The following is a 12577-nucleotide window of genomic DNA, read 5'->3' as shown; positions in this document are numbered from 1 at the left end:
AACTATAACCATTCATTACTTAAAGGTTAACTAGGTAACTTTGAGCCTACATTATATATATATATATATAATATATATATATATATGCATTTTTCCCCTCTATCAGCCATTATATAATTATTATGATGGGGTGTTTTCCTGCAGAAAGACACATCCCTATGGCTGTATTTTGGTTTTATTCCACTGTTTATGTTGACATTCCACTGTTTATGTTGACATTCATCCCTTGCAGGGACACGTGATTTGGGACAGGACTGGTGATTTGGGGAAACCACGCCCCCCGGAGAGCCGCTGCAGGGACTCCTCTGTCTGTGTGTCTCTAATCTGGGAACCCATCGCCAAATGAAAAGGAAAAACAGCGCCCTCTGCTGTTTTTTACTATCTCACTTGGCTCTGGGAGGAAGTCGACGTAGCACACGTACGCAAGGAAACCGGGGTTTTGGTCCATAGATATAGAAACCTAGATACCTCATTGGCCTCTGCAGTTCATTGGAGCGACTGGTATCTCAATACAAGGCTCTTCCGTAGGGCTGTTTCACTACTGACCAATCACATCGCGTTGCCTACTGGCCAATCACAGCGCGTCTAACTGACTAGTTGCTGCGCGAGAGAAAAGACCCGCTCCACCTGCCTCTGATTGGCCTACCGAACGCCCCCTGCTGAAGCGGAAGGAAGTGATAGGCTAGCCCTGCGGAACAAGGAAGCGCGCCCGAAATACGAACGCTTCAGAGCCGAAGGAGGCGTCTACCTTTATATGTCTATGGTTTTGGTCTGCCTTCAGCCTTTCACTTCCGGTGGTGCGACTATGTTTTCATTCCCACTAACAATATTTCTACACGGAACACTAACACCACTTCTCCCAGAGAACATGGATCGTTTTGGTTATAAGCCCACTTGTTTCTATGATGAAAGAGCAAGTTAAAATGTGAATATCTTTCCGTGGTTTTGTCTGCTCCGAGGACGCTATTGTTAAATGAGTTTCGGTTTGTTTCTAGTGGGTAAGGATCGGCAGACACGTAAATCCCGCCCACTACATTTGATTGGGTAAAGCGCGGCCTGCTTCCTGATCTGAAGGCACGCCCACTTGTAGGCCAGTGCGTACTCGATATGACGAACCCCCCCCGACAGATTCAAACGCAGAGCAGAATCTGTTCTTGAGAGATTAGGCTATGTGAGACGACCTGGCTATCACTGCTGCTGTGTCTATGCATCGCGAGCTGTCGGCTAATCACATACATAAAAAAATCTTGAAGGTTAATTGATGTAACCACCAACTTCAATGTGTAGACAATCATATAGGCTATTTGGTTACATTTGTACAATTTTGGAGTTCCGCATGGATTTGGATAACGCTTAATTACGAGTAATTTACTCTCTACAATTTTTTGTTTCTATAAAATATGAAATAACACACACCCAACATGGCCTACCGCAGAGTTTGAGTGAATACAGGCTATAATGGATGAGAAACGGGTCAGTAGCCTATAGGACCACGCCGAAGGCGTGGCAGAGACTTTTGCACCCTGTCTGTCCGTCCGTCCGTCTGGCGTCCGTCCGTCCGTCCGCCTGTGTGTCTGTCTGTCTGTGAACAGCTAATCTCCGGCACTGTTGCCCGATGGCAGTGAAACTGTGCACGGACACTTCCCGGGTGTCTGTCAGAGCAGAGCCACGGCCTCCTGCCACCAGGATTTTTTCAAAACACATTTTTTGATATTACTCTTACAGATTTTATCCATACATCACGCAAATCGGTAGGCTGCTACACAGTATCTCTATTGTCATGTCATTGTCATAAAGACAGATCTGGACGATTTTTCATATTCCATCCTGATAAGCTAAGATTGGCTTCCAAAGTTTGCAGGATAACGGATTGGTTCGTTTTGAACAAAATGCATCAAATCATGAACGTGGCACTATATATATGGTGGCACTTTAATGGGCTGATTCACGTTTTTACCTTTAATTGCACCGATCTACGTAAAACTTTGCACGCACACTCCCTAGAGGCCAAGAAAAAACCTCTGCCCTGCATTTTCCACATCTGCCTTTTATAGCGCCACCAGGAGGCCGATTTATGTAAGCTTACTGTAAATTGCTCTGGATTAGGAGCGTCTGCTAAATGCCTAAATTGTAAAAAAATATATATTACTCCTTCAGATTTCATCCAAATTTCACCCAAATCGCTACACATGATCTCTATAGTCATGTGATCAAGACGATATCTGTTTGATTTTTCATATTCCATCCTGATTGGCTAAAGTTTGCAGGAGGCACATCTGGAACTAAATACCGAAAATCATGGACACAGCCAGTGTCCAATTGCATGAAACTTTGCAGGCACATTCATGTTGAGGAGCAAATGCCACCCTAACATTGCCCTATTATAGCGCCACCAGGAGGCCGATTTTGTCCAAACATCACGCAAATTATCTCTATAGTCAAGTGATCAAGACGATCTGTCAGATTTTTTCATATTCCATCCTGATTGGCGAATTCCGAACAATGCTGGCCCACAATAACCTACCTGACCTGGCGGAGACCTGTGCTCCGAGGAGCACTTTTTCTAGTTTACATGTTTCCTTGCCAGCCTGGTAGACGCGCTTTTACGCACGCGGTCCTGAGCGCTCAACTCAAGTGCGCCTTTACGCAGCGATTGGATATTTGATTCCTTTAGTTCCTCGGCAGGATGTCAAACGTCAGAAAAGCCTATTATTCTTTGGGAAGGGGTGTGTGTGTGTGTGTGGCGTTCATTCTGCTTTCCCAAGTAGGCTAGTTCATCTCTCTGTCAGGCGACGGGGGTGACAAACTTATGAGCGCTGCAGGATCTGTTCATTCATGCCGTTTTATTCTGCTCCACCTCGGAAATATCTGGCAAACCCGAACAACTCCAACATTTTTATTCTGTATTCTGTTCTGTGCAGCTGAAAAATCCACGAACATCTCCATATTGGAATACATCAAATTGAAGCCATGGCAATAACGGTCTTGTACGCGCTGTGCGTGTGGATGTGTTTGATGTGTGTTTCGGTGGGAACTGGGTTCATTTATCAGTTCCCTGGGGTCACTGTGCAGCGCATCAAGTCAGACACCGCCGGACCGCCGGGCACCAGATCACAAAACCAGCTCAGGTGAGTCCACTTGGCTTGCACTAAAAGTATACAACTCTTTATTTATTTATTTTACTTTTTTTAACAATATAAGTATCAATTGCAATGTATAAACGTTCTGTTACAAGTAAAAGTCCGGAATTAAAAATGTACTTGAGTAAAAGTACGAAAGTATTGGAAGGAAAATGTACTTAAAGTACCAAGAGTAAAAGTAGTCATCATGCAGAAAGAATTTCCCGTTTCACAAACTTAAAATGTATAAACAAATCTTTTGAAAATAGCCGATCTACAGTAAAGCTCACAATGCTCACAATTGTGAGCTTCTAGATCGACTATTTTCAAATGGTCGAAATGTATATTTGCCTCTGAGATGTAGTGGAGTAGAAGTAAAAGTACTCAAATACAGTCAAAATACCTCAAAATTGTACTTAAGTAGCCTACAGTAGGCTACTTGAGTAAATGTACTAAGATACTTTACACCACTGCTCAAGACATAGCCTATATTTGACTCAAAACAACATTCAAAGTCTAAATTAAATAGAATTAATTTGTTGTTTGCATGCATGGGTAACAACTGTTTTGTCTTTTGGTGTTTTGAACGTTTTGGACTCATTCCATCATTGAAGTTCAGATTGAGTTTGGATAAGTGCAAGTTAGGCTGTAGGATTGATATGATATGATATGATATGATATGATATGATATGATATGATATGATATGATATGATGTGATGTGATGTGATGTGATGGGGGGACAATGTCGGGTCTCTGCTCTACATGTAAAGTGTCTTGACTCTTGAGACAACTTGTTGTGATTTGACACTTAAATAAAATTGAATTCAATTATGATATGATATGCGATATATCATTTGATATAATATGATATGATATGATTTGATACAATATGATATGATTTGATATTGATATGATACCGTATGGTACAGACCTATAAGATCAATGAATAAAACTAGTGAGCTATTTCTTTCAAAATGTGCAACATAGTGACATGATTTTAACAGAATATTGTTTTTAATATCAATGTCTTTCACAACAAATGATTGGAAATCTTCCGTATCTCTGTAGAGCACTTGTCAGTTGTATGATGTTTTCCATTGTGTCTTCCTATAGGAACTGGTGTCAGTACACTGTTTCCAGAACAGTGACGTGCCAGGTGCACAATGGGACTGAAACCACAGTTCAGAGAGTGTTTCAGGGCTGTCGATGGCCTGGACCCTGTGCCAAGCTCATCAGGTATACCTGCCTTGCTCTCATTTTGTGTTGTCATAATGGATTGCTATTGTTTTGCTGATCCAATTTTGTCGTTCGAAAGTCAGTGATGTGTAATGGTAGTTTAATCACTTTATCACTGCCATCCCTATTTTGAGATTTTGTTGCAGAATCTTTCAAATCTTTTTAAAATTGTACAAAATGTTTCAGAACTTTTCAAAAGAAAGTAGCAGATCTACAAGCTCAGCAGTGCGTGCGTGTATGCGTGCATGCGTGTGTTCCTGTAGTGACAATGTGTTTTAATCCAGTTACAGGACTCTGGTCAGGCCTTCCTATAAAGTGGCCTATAGGCTGGTTACAGCACTGGAGTGGAAGTGTTGCCCTGGCTTCGTAGGAGAAGAGTGTCGTGAAGGTAAGCATTTTCCCTACGCAGTTAAATCCGGAGTATTAATTTATCTCTGAAAGGATAAAAATGGACCACAGATTATGCTGTATCTAGATGTATCTAGTACTTTTCCTCCCAATCACAGACTCTGCCAGATGCTTACTTCTCAAGTAGTGGAGAAAAGGGATTGCACTATAAAATGTGGTCTGTATCTAAATCACTCAAAGATTGAAATAAAGATTCAAAGCATTGCTCATCTGTGGCTTGTTAGCAGTCCCAAGGGGATTAACCCACATCACTGACTTTTTTTGTTTGTTTGGTAATATAGCTTGGCAATCATGCTACTGTGAAGCAGTTGGCTTTTAGATACCATTTAAACTTGTGTTGAATTAAAGTCTGTAAGAGAGCATGCTTTAGATTAGACTTTGGATCATGCATTGCAGTAAAACGACAGTTGAAAGGGTGCCATGGTCTGTGGTTTTTGTACCTGCACCTTTATAGCCCTGTATTTAAGATTCTTCTCTGTTTTTAAGGAAGCTTAGACCCCCCCCCCTTCTCTGTCTCTCTCTCCATCTCTCTTTCTGTCTCCTGGCACTTTTGTCTACTCCAGTGGTTTTCAGCCCCTTATAGAAGAATCACAATTACAAGACAAACAGTTGCTGGCCAAGGAGCAAAGATGTTAACTTAAGATTGGTAAAATAATTAGGGTATTGGAGGTTGATTTCATTACAATGAAGAAAATCTTCTTAGCGTTTGAGCAAAAATATCAAGGGACACCTGAAGTGACTTCGAGCCACACCAGTGTGCCTCTATACACCAACCAGTTCAGAACCACTTACTGTAAGGCTGTATTATCATCACTACTATGCTCTTACATAGACAGACAGAAGTAAAGCCATTTTGTCCCTCTGTCTAAATATGGCCATAGATACAGTACAGCTAGTCAAACCTCAAAGAAACGTTTAGTGGAGAAGCTTGTTAAAGTGGAAAGCAGTGGGTATTTTGCTCATGGGGAGTGCTGTATCCTGGACACCACAGACCGCAGACAGTTAGCCCAGTAAAGACTGAGGGTTTCACCCAGGGGCAAGCCACCAGGAGTCAGTCAGAGGAAATGGGAGGATGGATGGAAGACTGATGTCAGGCTGTCTCTGTCTCAACTGCTTTCTACTCTTGGATATTCACTGGCTCACCAGCACACTGGAAAAACATGCATTCAATTACAGCTCTTTCATAAACAGAGACACTGTCCGATATGGTTGCAAGTTTGTTCAGTTGTACCGCACTGGCCATGACACAGTTGTTTGAACTGTTCCGCAATTTGGTCATTAATTGGTATCACATCCAACAACTTGGTAGGTTTTGGAGAAGTGAAAGTACAGTAATTAACATGTCATTGAACACATTGTCATGCACTATCTAAATGTATCCATTCCAAGTTCCAACAACAACAGTTACATCGATGAAAGCGCTGGTGCTTGTTAGTGATAATTACCCACACCTAAGTCCATTTTGCATAATTACACATTGTTGGACTTGGACAGCCAGATTTTCCAAAAGTTAAGAAAACACACGTTAATTCTAATGAAATAAACGTATGCACATATCGCAAAAGCTTTTAGAAGCCATTATTTGCCCACCCATATATTATTCCAACATAAAGATTAACATGTAGCTATATCCGCAGAGACGGTAATGCCAGAGATTATGGTTCATTTCATACCAAAGTGGTTGCAGGAGTGAGAAGAAGTAATCTGGCTGTTTGTTTAACCTTTGCTGAAATGTATTTGCACATTCTAATGGGTAAAGCACAAGGAAAATCACCTCCATATGGAGGGAGAGAAGGCCAGGTTCTGCTCAATAAGGAGACTTTACAGACTGAGGGTGATGTCACTGACAGTCTGCTTCACATTCAGAGGTGGAGGAGCTATGATGTAGGGAGACACGGGAGGCACAGCGCCTGGCAGGGGTCAGAGTGGTGGAGGCAGAGACACAGAGGAGACCGATAACAAAAGGACAGTGCATGACCAACCAGGTGCGAGAAATATCGGAGAAATGAATGGCAAGAAGGTAAAAGTGTAATGGGAAAGAAAGAAAGAAAGAAAGGAAAATCAACAATGGCTGTAAGGAGGGTTGAGGGGTCAGATGTAAGAGTGTGGAGCTTAGCTGGGTCCAGCTGCTGCTGCTTGCAGCTACGGCAGCAGCAGGGCTGGTTCTGTGGGAAAGTGGCCCCACTGAAATTAATGAGCGTGACACTCTCCAACCAGGCCTCCGTAATAAACGTGACCGTGCTTAGATCAGGTTTTATTATGGGACATGATCATACTGCAGTACTGAAAACCATGGAGGTTAAGTTTACTCCAACTTATATTTGCATTCTGATGCATTGAAAGCCAACTCTGGTCTAAGAATAGTTATAATTATGTGTCAAAACATGGAGCATAGAATTCTTGATTTTGGCATTAGTAAAGATGCTTTTGTTTTTTGTTGTCAACGGCAGCAACAACACAAGTGTGTGTGTGTGTGTGTGTGTGTGTGTGTGTGTGTGTGTGTGTGTGTGTGTGTGTGTGTGTGTGTGTGTGTGTGTGTGTGTGTGTGTGTTTGTGCACATGCATGTGCATGTGCATGTGCATGTATCCTTATGTTTGTCACCCAATGTGCACGTCTAAAAAGGACCTTCATACCAGTTGTTTTATCAAGAGGCAGAGACGAGAGTCTTACCCACTGAAGATGACATCACCACTGGTTTTGGTTTGATGTGATTCTGGCTTGACATCAGAGGTCTCTTGGATCCCCAGAGATGCAGAGAAAGGACACACAAAGGAGACCGGGCTTGGAGTCTCGTCAGTATCCATTTAAGAGATGCTTTGTCCTTCTCCTTTCTACATGTTCTCTTGTTTCATCTGCTCTGCCTTGACACCTTCTACTTGACACAAAACTCTTGTCAACATTGGGCCTTATCATATAAACAAAAAAGACACAATGAGAAGATGGAATTGAATACTGTAGCTCTTTTGCTATTCCTGTCTTCAAAGAGCTCTTCTATGTTTTTTAATGTAGGTTTTTTGAGTGATTGACATAATTTTGTCTTTTGTATGCCTGCACAATGCCGAAACTAATCGTCATGACACCTTTAGCAGTTTGAAATTGGCTTTCTTGTTTTTGGCTCTGTTGGGTTAAACAGCTTTATAAATATAGCAGTCTTAAATATGTTCGGAGTGTGTGGCCACATAATTGTATTGTTGCAAAGCTTGAACTGGTACGTGCTCCCTGCAGGAATGTGGGTGTTTTCTGAATATGTTTCGGTGACACCCTGACCGCGTATATATATTTTTGACAAGAGTATTGGTCTAGTTTGGACTAGCTGTGTACAGTGCATCACAAGATTTACAGTTTACTTTCATTGGACCTGTGCTAACACATGACGGAATGGAACACATTTAGGAAAAATGTGTTAGTAATTTCCCTGCCGCTAGCCCCTGCCCCCTCTTCATTTTGTCACAGCAGCACCCTGATGCCTATCTGCACACACAATCATATTAACCGGAGGGACTGTGGGTAATTTCTGCAGATATGGGGAACAGAATCTATCAAGAGCTTGTGCCAGGACCTCCCTCGGCAAAACCTGATGGGATCAGTGACCCCTGAACGTACACAGAAGTTCAGGAAAGGGTGCTTAATAAGTTCAATGCTGATTGTACTGTAGTTGCACAGCATATGTTCCTTTCTTCTTTACAGTATGTGAAATGTTCATACCACAGCTGTGAAGGTTTTGAAGTCACTGATGCTCGTCTCCAACTCAGAGGTACGGGATAAGGAGAAAGTCAGCAAAAAGTGTTAGACTCCATTGTTGGAGAGATTATCTCAAATTGTCAGGCAAACGCCCACTGTTTACCTTGTACCTTTTATCCCTCTCTACCTCGACTTGCATTATATGACCCAGAGTAAATCTCACTGTCTTCTCTTGGTTTTTAATTCAGATCTCTTCTTTTTCCACTTGGCCTTTACTCTTTCACCCTTGCCATGTCTTTGTTATGACAACCCCTGCTGAGCTCACAGTCTTCTGTGTTCTCGTCTTCTTTCCACTTATCTCACTCCCATGGTCCCCTGTCAGACCTCCATCCCTCGGCTCCTTTGAGTAAAGTGGTAAAACAGAACCGTATCCCACATGTGCTCTTTCAGACCACAACCGTTGCTGCTCAAGGGTATATGACTGATGTCTCTCTTACAGCCCTGGTTGTGCTCAAATATAGGTCAGACAGTAACCTCTGACCCCGGGGAGCGCTATGGGACAGCTCAGCTGTTCCCAGCTCTGGTCTGGTGTGGCTGATGGATGGTTCGCCTCTCCGTGTGCCTGCTGCGCTTTTTGCATATCTTTCACCGGTATATTGTCGGGCCTTCCTGTCTACTGTCTTTCTTACCATCTGCCCCTTCTTTTCTGTCTACCTGTCTGTCAGTGGTCACTGTGTCATGCTTAATTTATTGAGCTTGTAGATTGGCTATTTTCAGCTCGAGACACGGTTGTACGACAGTAAGTATAAATCGGCTTTCGTCTGAACCATTTTGTGTGATTTTATTGGCCAGACAGACGAGAGCAGGTAAGGATCTCCGTCCGTCTGTCTGTTGTCTGCTGTAATCAATTCTCGTTTTCTCCTTCATTCTGACTTTCACTGGGCACTGCTACAGAATACTTCAAAGCAAAAAAAGAAACTTACTCCATTGTCTGCCATTTTCCATGCATAGCATGTCTCTCCATGCAAAATTCACATAGCATCCCCTCATTGTATGAGGATGACTGTATGTCTGTGGAGCGGGAAGGGCATCCATCTCTAGTGACTGTTGTGTTGTTGTTGTTTTAACCACTTGAACCCCACCATCCCATTGGCCAAAAATAGACGATCTGCAACCTCACAATTTTTGGCAAAAATATTTGGTGTAGATAAAACAAAAGTACAGTAATCAGCAAGTCAGGTCCGTTGTACTAAGATTAGAAGGTCTAGTGGTTAACCCAGAACTGTTGGTTGTCTTGGCAGCAGGGTTGGACTTGGTGCATGGTGATGGGATGAGTGGATGCATTCTGAATGGATGAGAGAATGACAGAGAAATTAGGGACATTCCTGGTGAGGGTGTACTGTCATTGTTTCATTGTATTATGACTACGCCTGCTGAGTAGTGTGTTTTTTCTTGGGGGGGGGGGCGGTGAAGAAAGTTGAATATCGACCCCTCTTTGGGAATTTGAAGATCATTATCACTAGTGATAGACCGTATCTCTGTCTGCGTGAAATGATGGCACTGTTTTATGAATATTTTATGGCAGACATATATATTTTTTGCAAGGTTTACTGCTAAAGCGTCCCGCAGCTTGTAGTCTGGTAAAATGGATAGTGGCCTGCCCGATGCCAGCAACCAGATGAAAAAGGGCAGAAACGTCTCGCAATGCAGAACTGGTCATGTTGGTTTCCAAAAAAAATGCTTTTACGTTCTATCCACCGCCCGTCTGACCAACCACAGTCTGAGAATGATTTAGGGTATGTTTGTGTATGCGTGGGTGCATGCACTCACAGAGGCATGCACATGGGTCTGGGGGGTGTTGGCTGTTGTGCAGAGTCAGACACACAACATGCTCCATGCAGCCAGGCCTGAGAAGCTGTCAGCCAACCGTACACACACACACACACACACACGCGCGCGCACACACACACACACACACACACACACACACACGCACGCGCACACGCACGCGCACGCGCACGCGCACGCGCACGCACACGCACACGCACACGCACACGCACACGCACACACGCACACGCACACGCACACGCACACACACACATGCACACACACTTGCACACATGGCACTCGCTTCTGTGTATATTGGGAATGTGACAGTGACAGTCCCTCTTAAGTTGGTCCAGGAAGATGTTTCAATAAATCTTCCATCCATGCCCTTCCACATGCAGACAGAACAGGTATTTAGTGTCTATGGAAATTAGCATCCAGAGCTGTGTGCGTCATGGTTTGTTTTGTGGTTGTGTGTGTGTGTGTGTGTGTGTGTGTGTGTGTGTGTGTGTGTGTGTGTGTGTGTGTGTGTGTGTGTGTGTGTGTGTGTGTGTGTGTGTGTGTGTGTGTGTGTGTGTGTATGTGCGCACGTCATGCGTGTGTGTGTATGTGCGCACGTCATGCGTGCGTGTGTGTCTGTGTCAGTATTTAAAAAATGGAAGGACAAAAAGTGATTTGAATGTGGTACTGTCATACAAAACCTTCTGTTCAAACAGCTACAGTACACTGTCCCTGGTGTCCCATTACTGTCAATTGTACAATCATGGTAGGGAACATTCATGAATGGGGAGTTACACTATTATAGTTTGCCTAAGGTGACTCTCCACTAAACAGATTACTTCAGACTACAACGGTCTGTTGTAGTCTGTTGGCAAGAGTTGGCATTTAGTTCAGCACAAACTATCGGCCGATGAGGATTGAGGACTCATTATTGCAGGCAGGGCCGGATTAACCCTTCGTGGTGCCCTGTGCTACAACCCGTTTCGGTGCCCCCTGGGAAATAATTGGCGCATCACTGGCGCGTTTCACCGTTTTAGTGCTCCTTCAGCAGCAGCTGCTTCTACATTTTCGGCGCCTTTCGGCGATAGTTCTTCTTCTTTCACTTTCTCTATGCCACTTGTTGCCCCACCAAGGTTGGTGCCCTGTGCTTCAGCACCTAAAACACTTCCGTTAAGATGGCACTGATTGCAGGCAGCGTTGCCATATTTTGTGAGAGAAATAAGCAACCAGGTCTAGGAAAACAAGCCCAAAAGAAGCAACTTAGGCCACATGAGCGCTTTAATGCTCATATATATACTTATAGGTGTACTGTAGAATACAACTCTTGTAGACGTATTTATGATTCTGATGTTTTCAATCTACGAGAGTTGTAGACACTCCTCCCCATTGTCACCAGGACTTTCAGCTCCTAGCCTGTCCGGGGCTCTTCCAACTTCTGTCGGAAGTTCCCAATGGGCGGTAGTGACGTGCCGCATCTGGTGAAACCCGGAATTACACTCAATGTAAACAGGAAGTAAACGAGGGTGAAAAAATGGCGTTCGGCCACAGACGGGATTAAAACACTTCTTTATTGAAAGATATGGATTATTACATTGCACTAGAAATCCTGACAGTTAGTTAACATTTGGGGCTTGGGGGTAAGCACCTTTATTTTTGCATTTGTACATGTTTGGAGCCCCGGACAGGCTAGGAGCTGAAAGTCCCGGTGACAATGGGGAGGAGTGTCTACAACTCTCGTAGATCGAAAACGTCAGAATCATAAATACGTCTACGAGAGTTGTATTCTACAGCTAATATACTTATATGCATCAGCTATTTGAAAATAGTATGTGGAATAATTGGATTTTTTAAAAAACATTCTAACAACACAAATGTACAAAACATTTACATGAAAATATTTGCAAGCCACTGGTTTAAATACAAATATTTTCTTTTGGAAACAAGACTAAATAAGCAACTACACTTTAGAAACAAGCCCAAAATACCGCAACCCACAACTACCAATTTTTACAAGCAACTTTACAGAAAAAGAAGCCCAAAGTCGCTTATATCTCTACAGACGATTTGTCTGACCAAACAAGCTATGGCCACGGCTATCGACGGCTCTACCGGTCGGGACACGACCGAACCTGCTTGGTCGTTGATCGACGGCAATTTAGAAGTCCCGACCCGACGGCACAGCGCTATCTACAACAGGTTGAACCTCTCACTCCGCACACGGGGGCCGTGGCATAGTAGCTGCAGGCACGAAAACAACCGCTTAAATCGCTTATTTACCACCAATAATTTCCCATTCAACCCGTA

At 43.3% G+C, this 12577-nt stretch overlaps 1 protein-coding gene across 1 annotated transcript in view; it reads left to right on the top strand.

Annotated features, from left to right (window-relative positions):
* The first annotated feature begins 2469 nt into the window (after nucleotides 1-2469).
* The window catches only part of col26a1 (collagen, type XXVI, alpha 1), a 23620-nt gene continuing 13512 nt past the window's right edge, over nucleotides 2470-12577 (top strand). Inside the window, exons 1-3 of the mRNA XM_080428020.1 lie at nucleotides 2470-3128; nucleotides 4234-4356; nucleotides 4641-4744. Of these exons, the coding sequence (XP_080284146.1) occupies nucleotides 2971-3128; nucleotides 4234-4356; nucleotides 4641-4744 (385 nt within the window). The 5' untranslated portion in view covers nucleotides 2470-2970. The remainder of the gene's footprint in view (nucleotides 3129-4233; nucleotides 4357-4640; nucleotides 4745-12577) is intronic.

Source organism: Gymnoscopelus braueri, assembly GCF_963280865.1.
Source record: "Gymnoscopelus braueri genome assembly, chromosome: 5".
Classification (NCBI taxonomy): domain Eukaryota; kingdom Metazoa; phylum Chordata; class Actinopteri; order Myctophiformes; family Myctophidae; genus Gymnoscopelus; species Gymnoscopelus braueri.
This window is presented reverse-complemented; position numbering and strand designations above follow the sequence as displayed.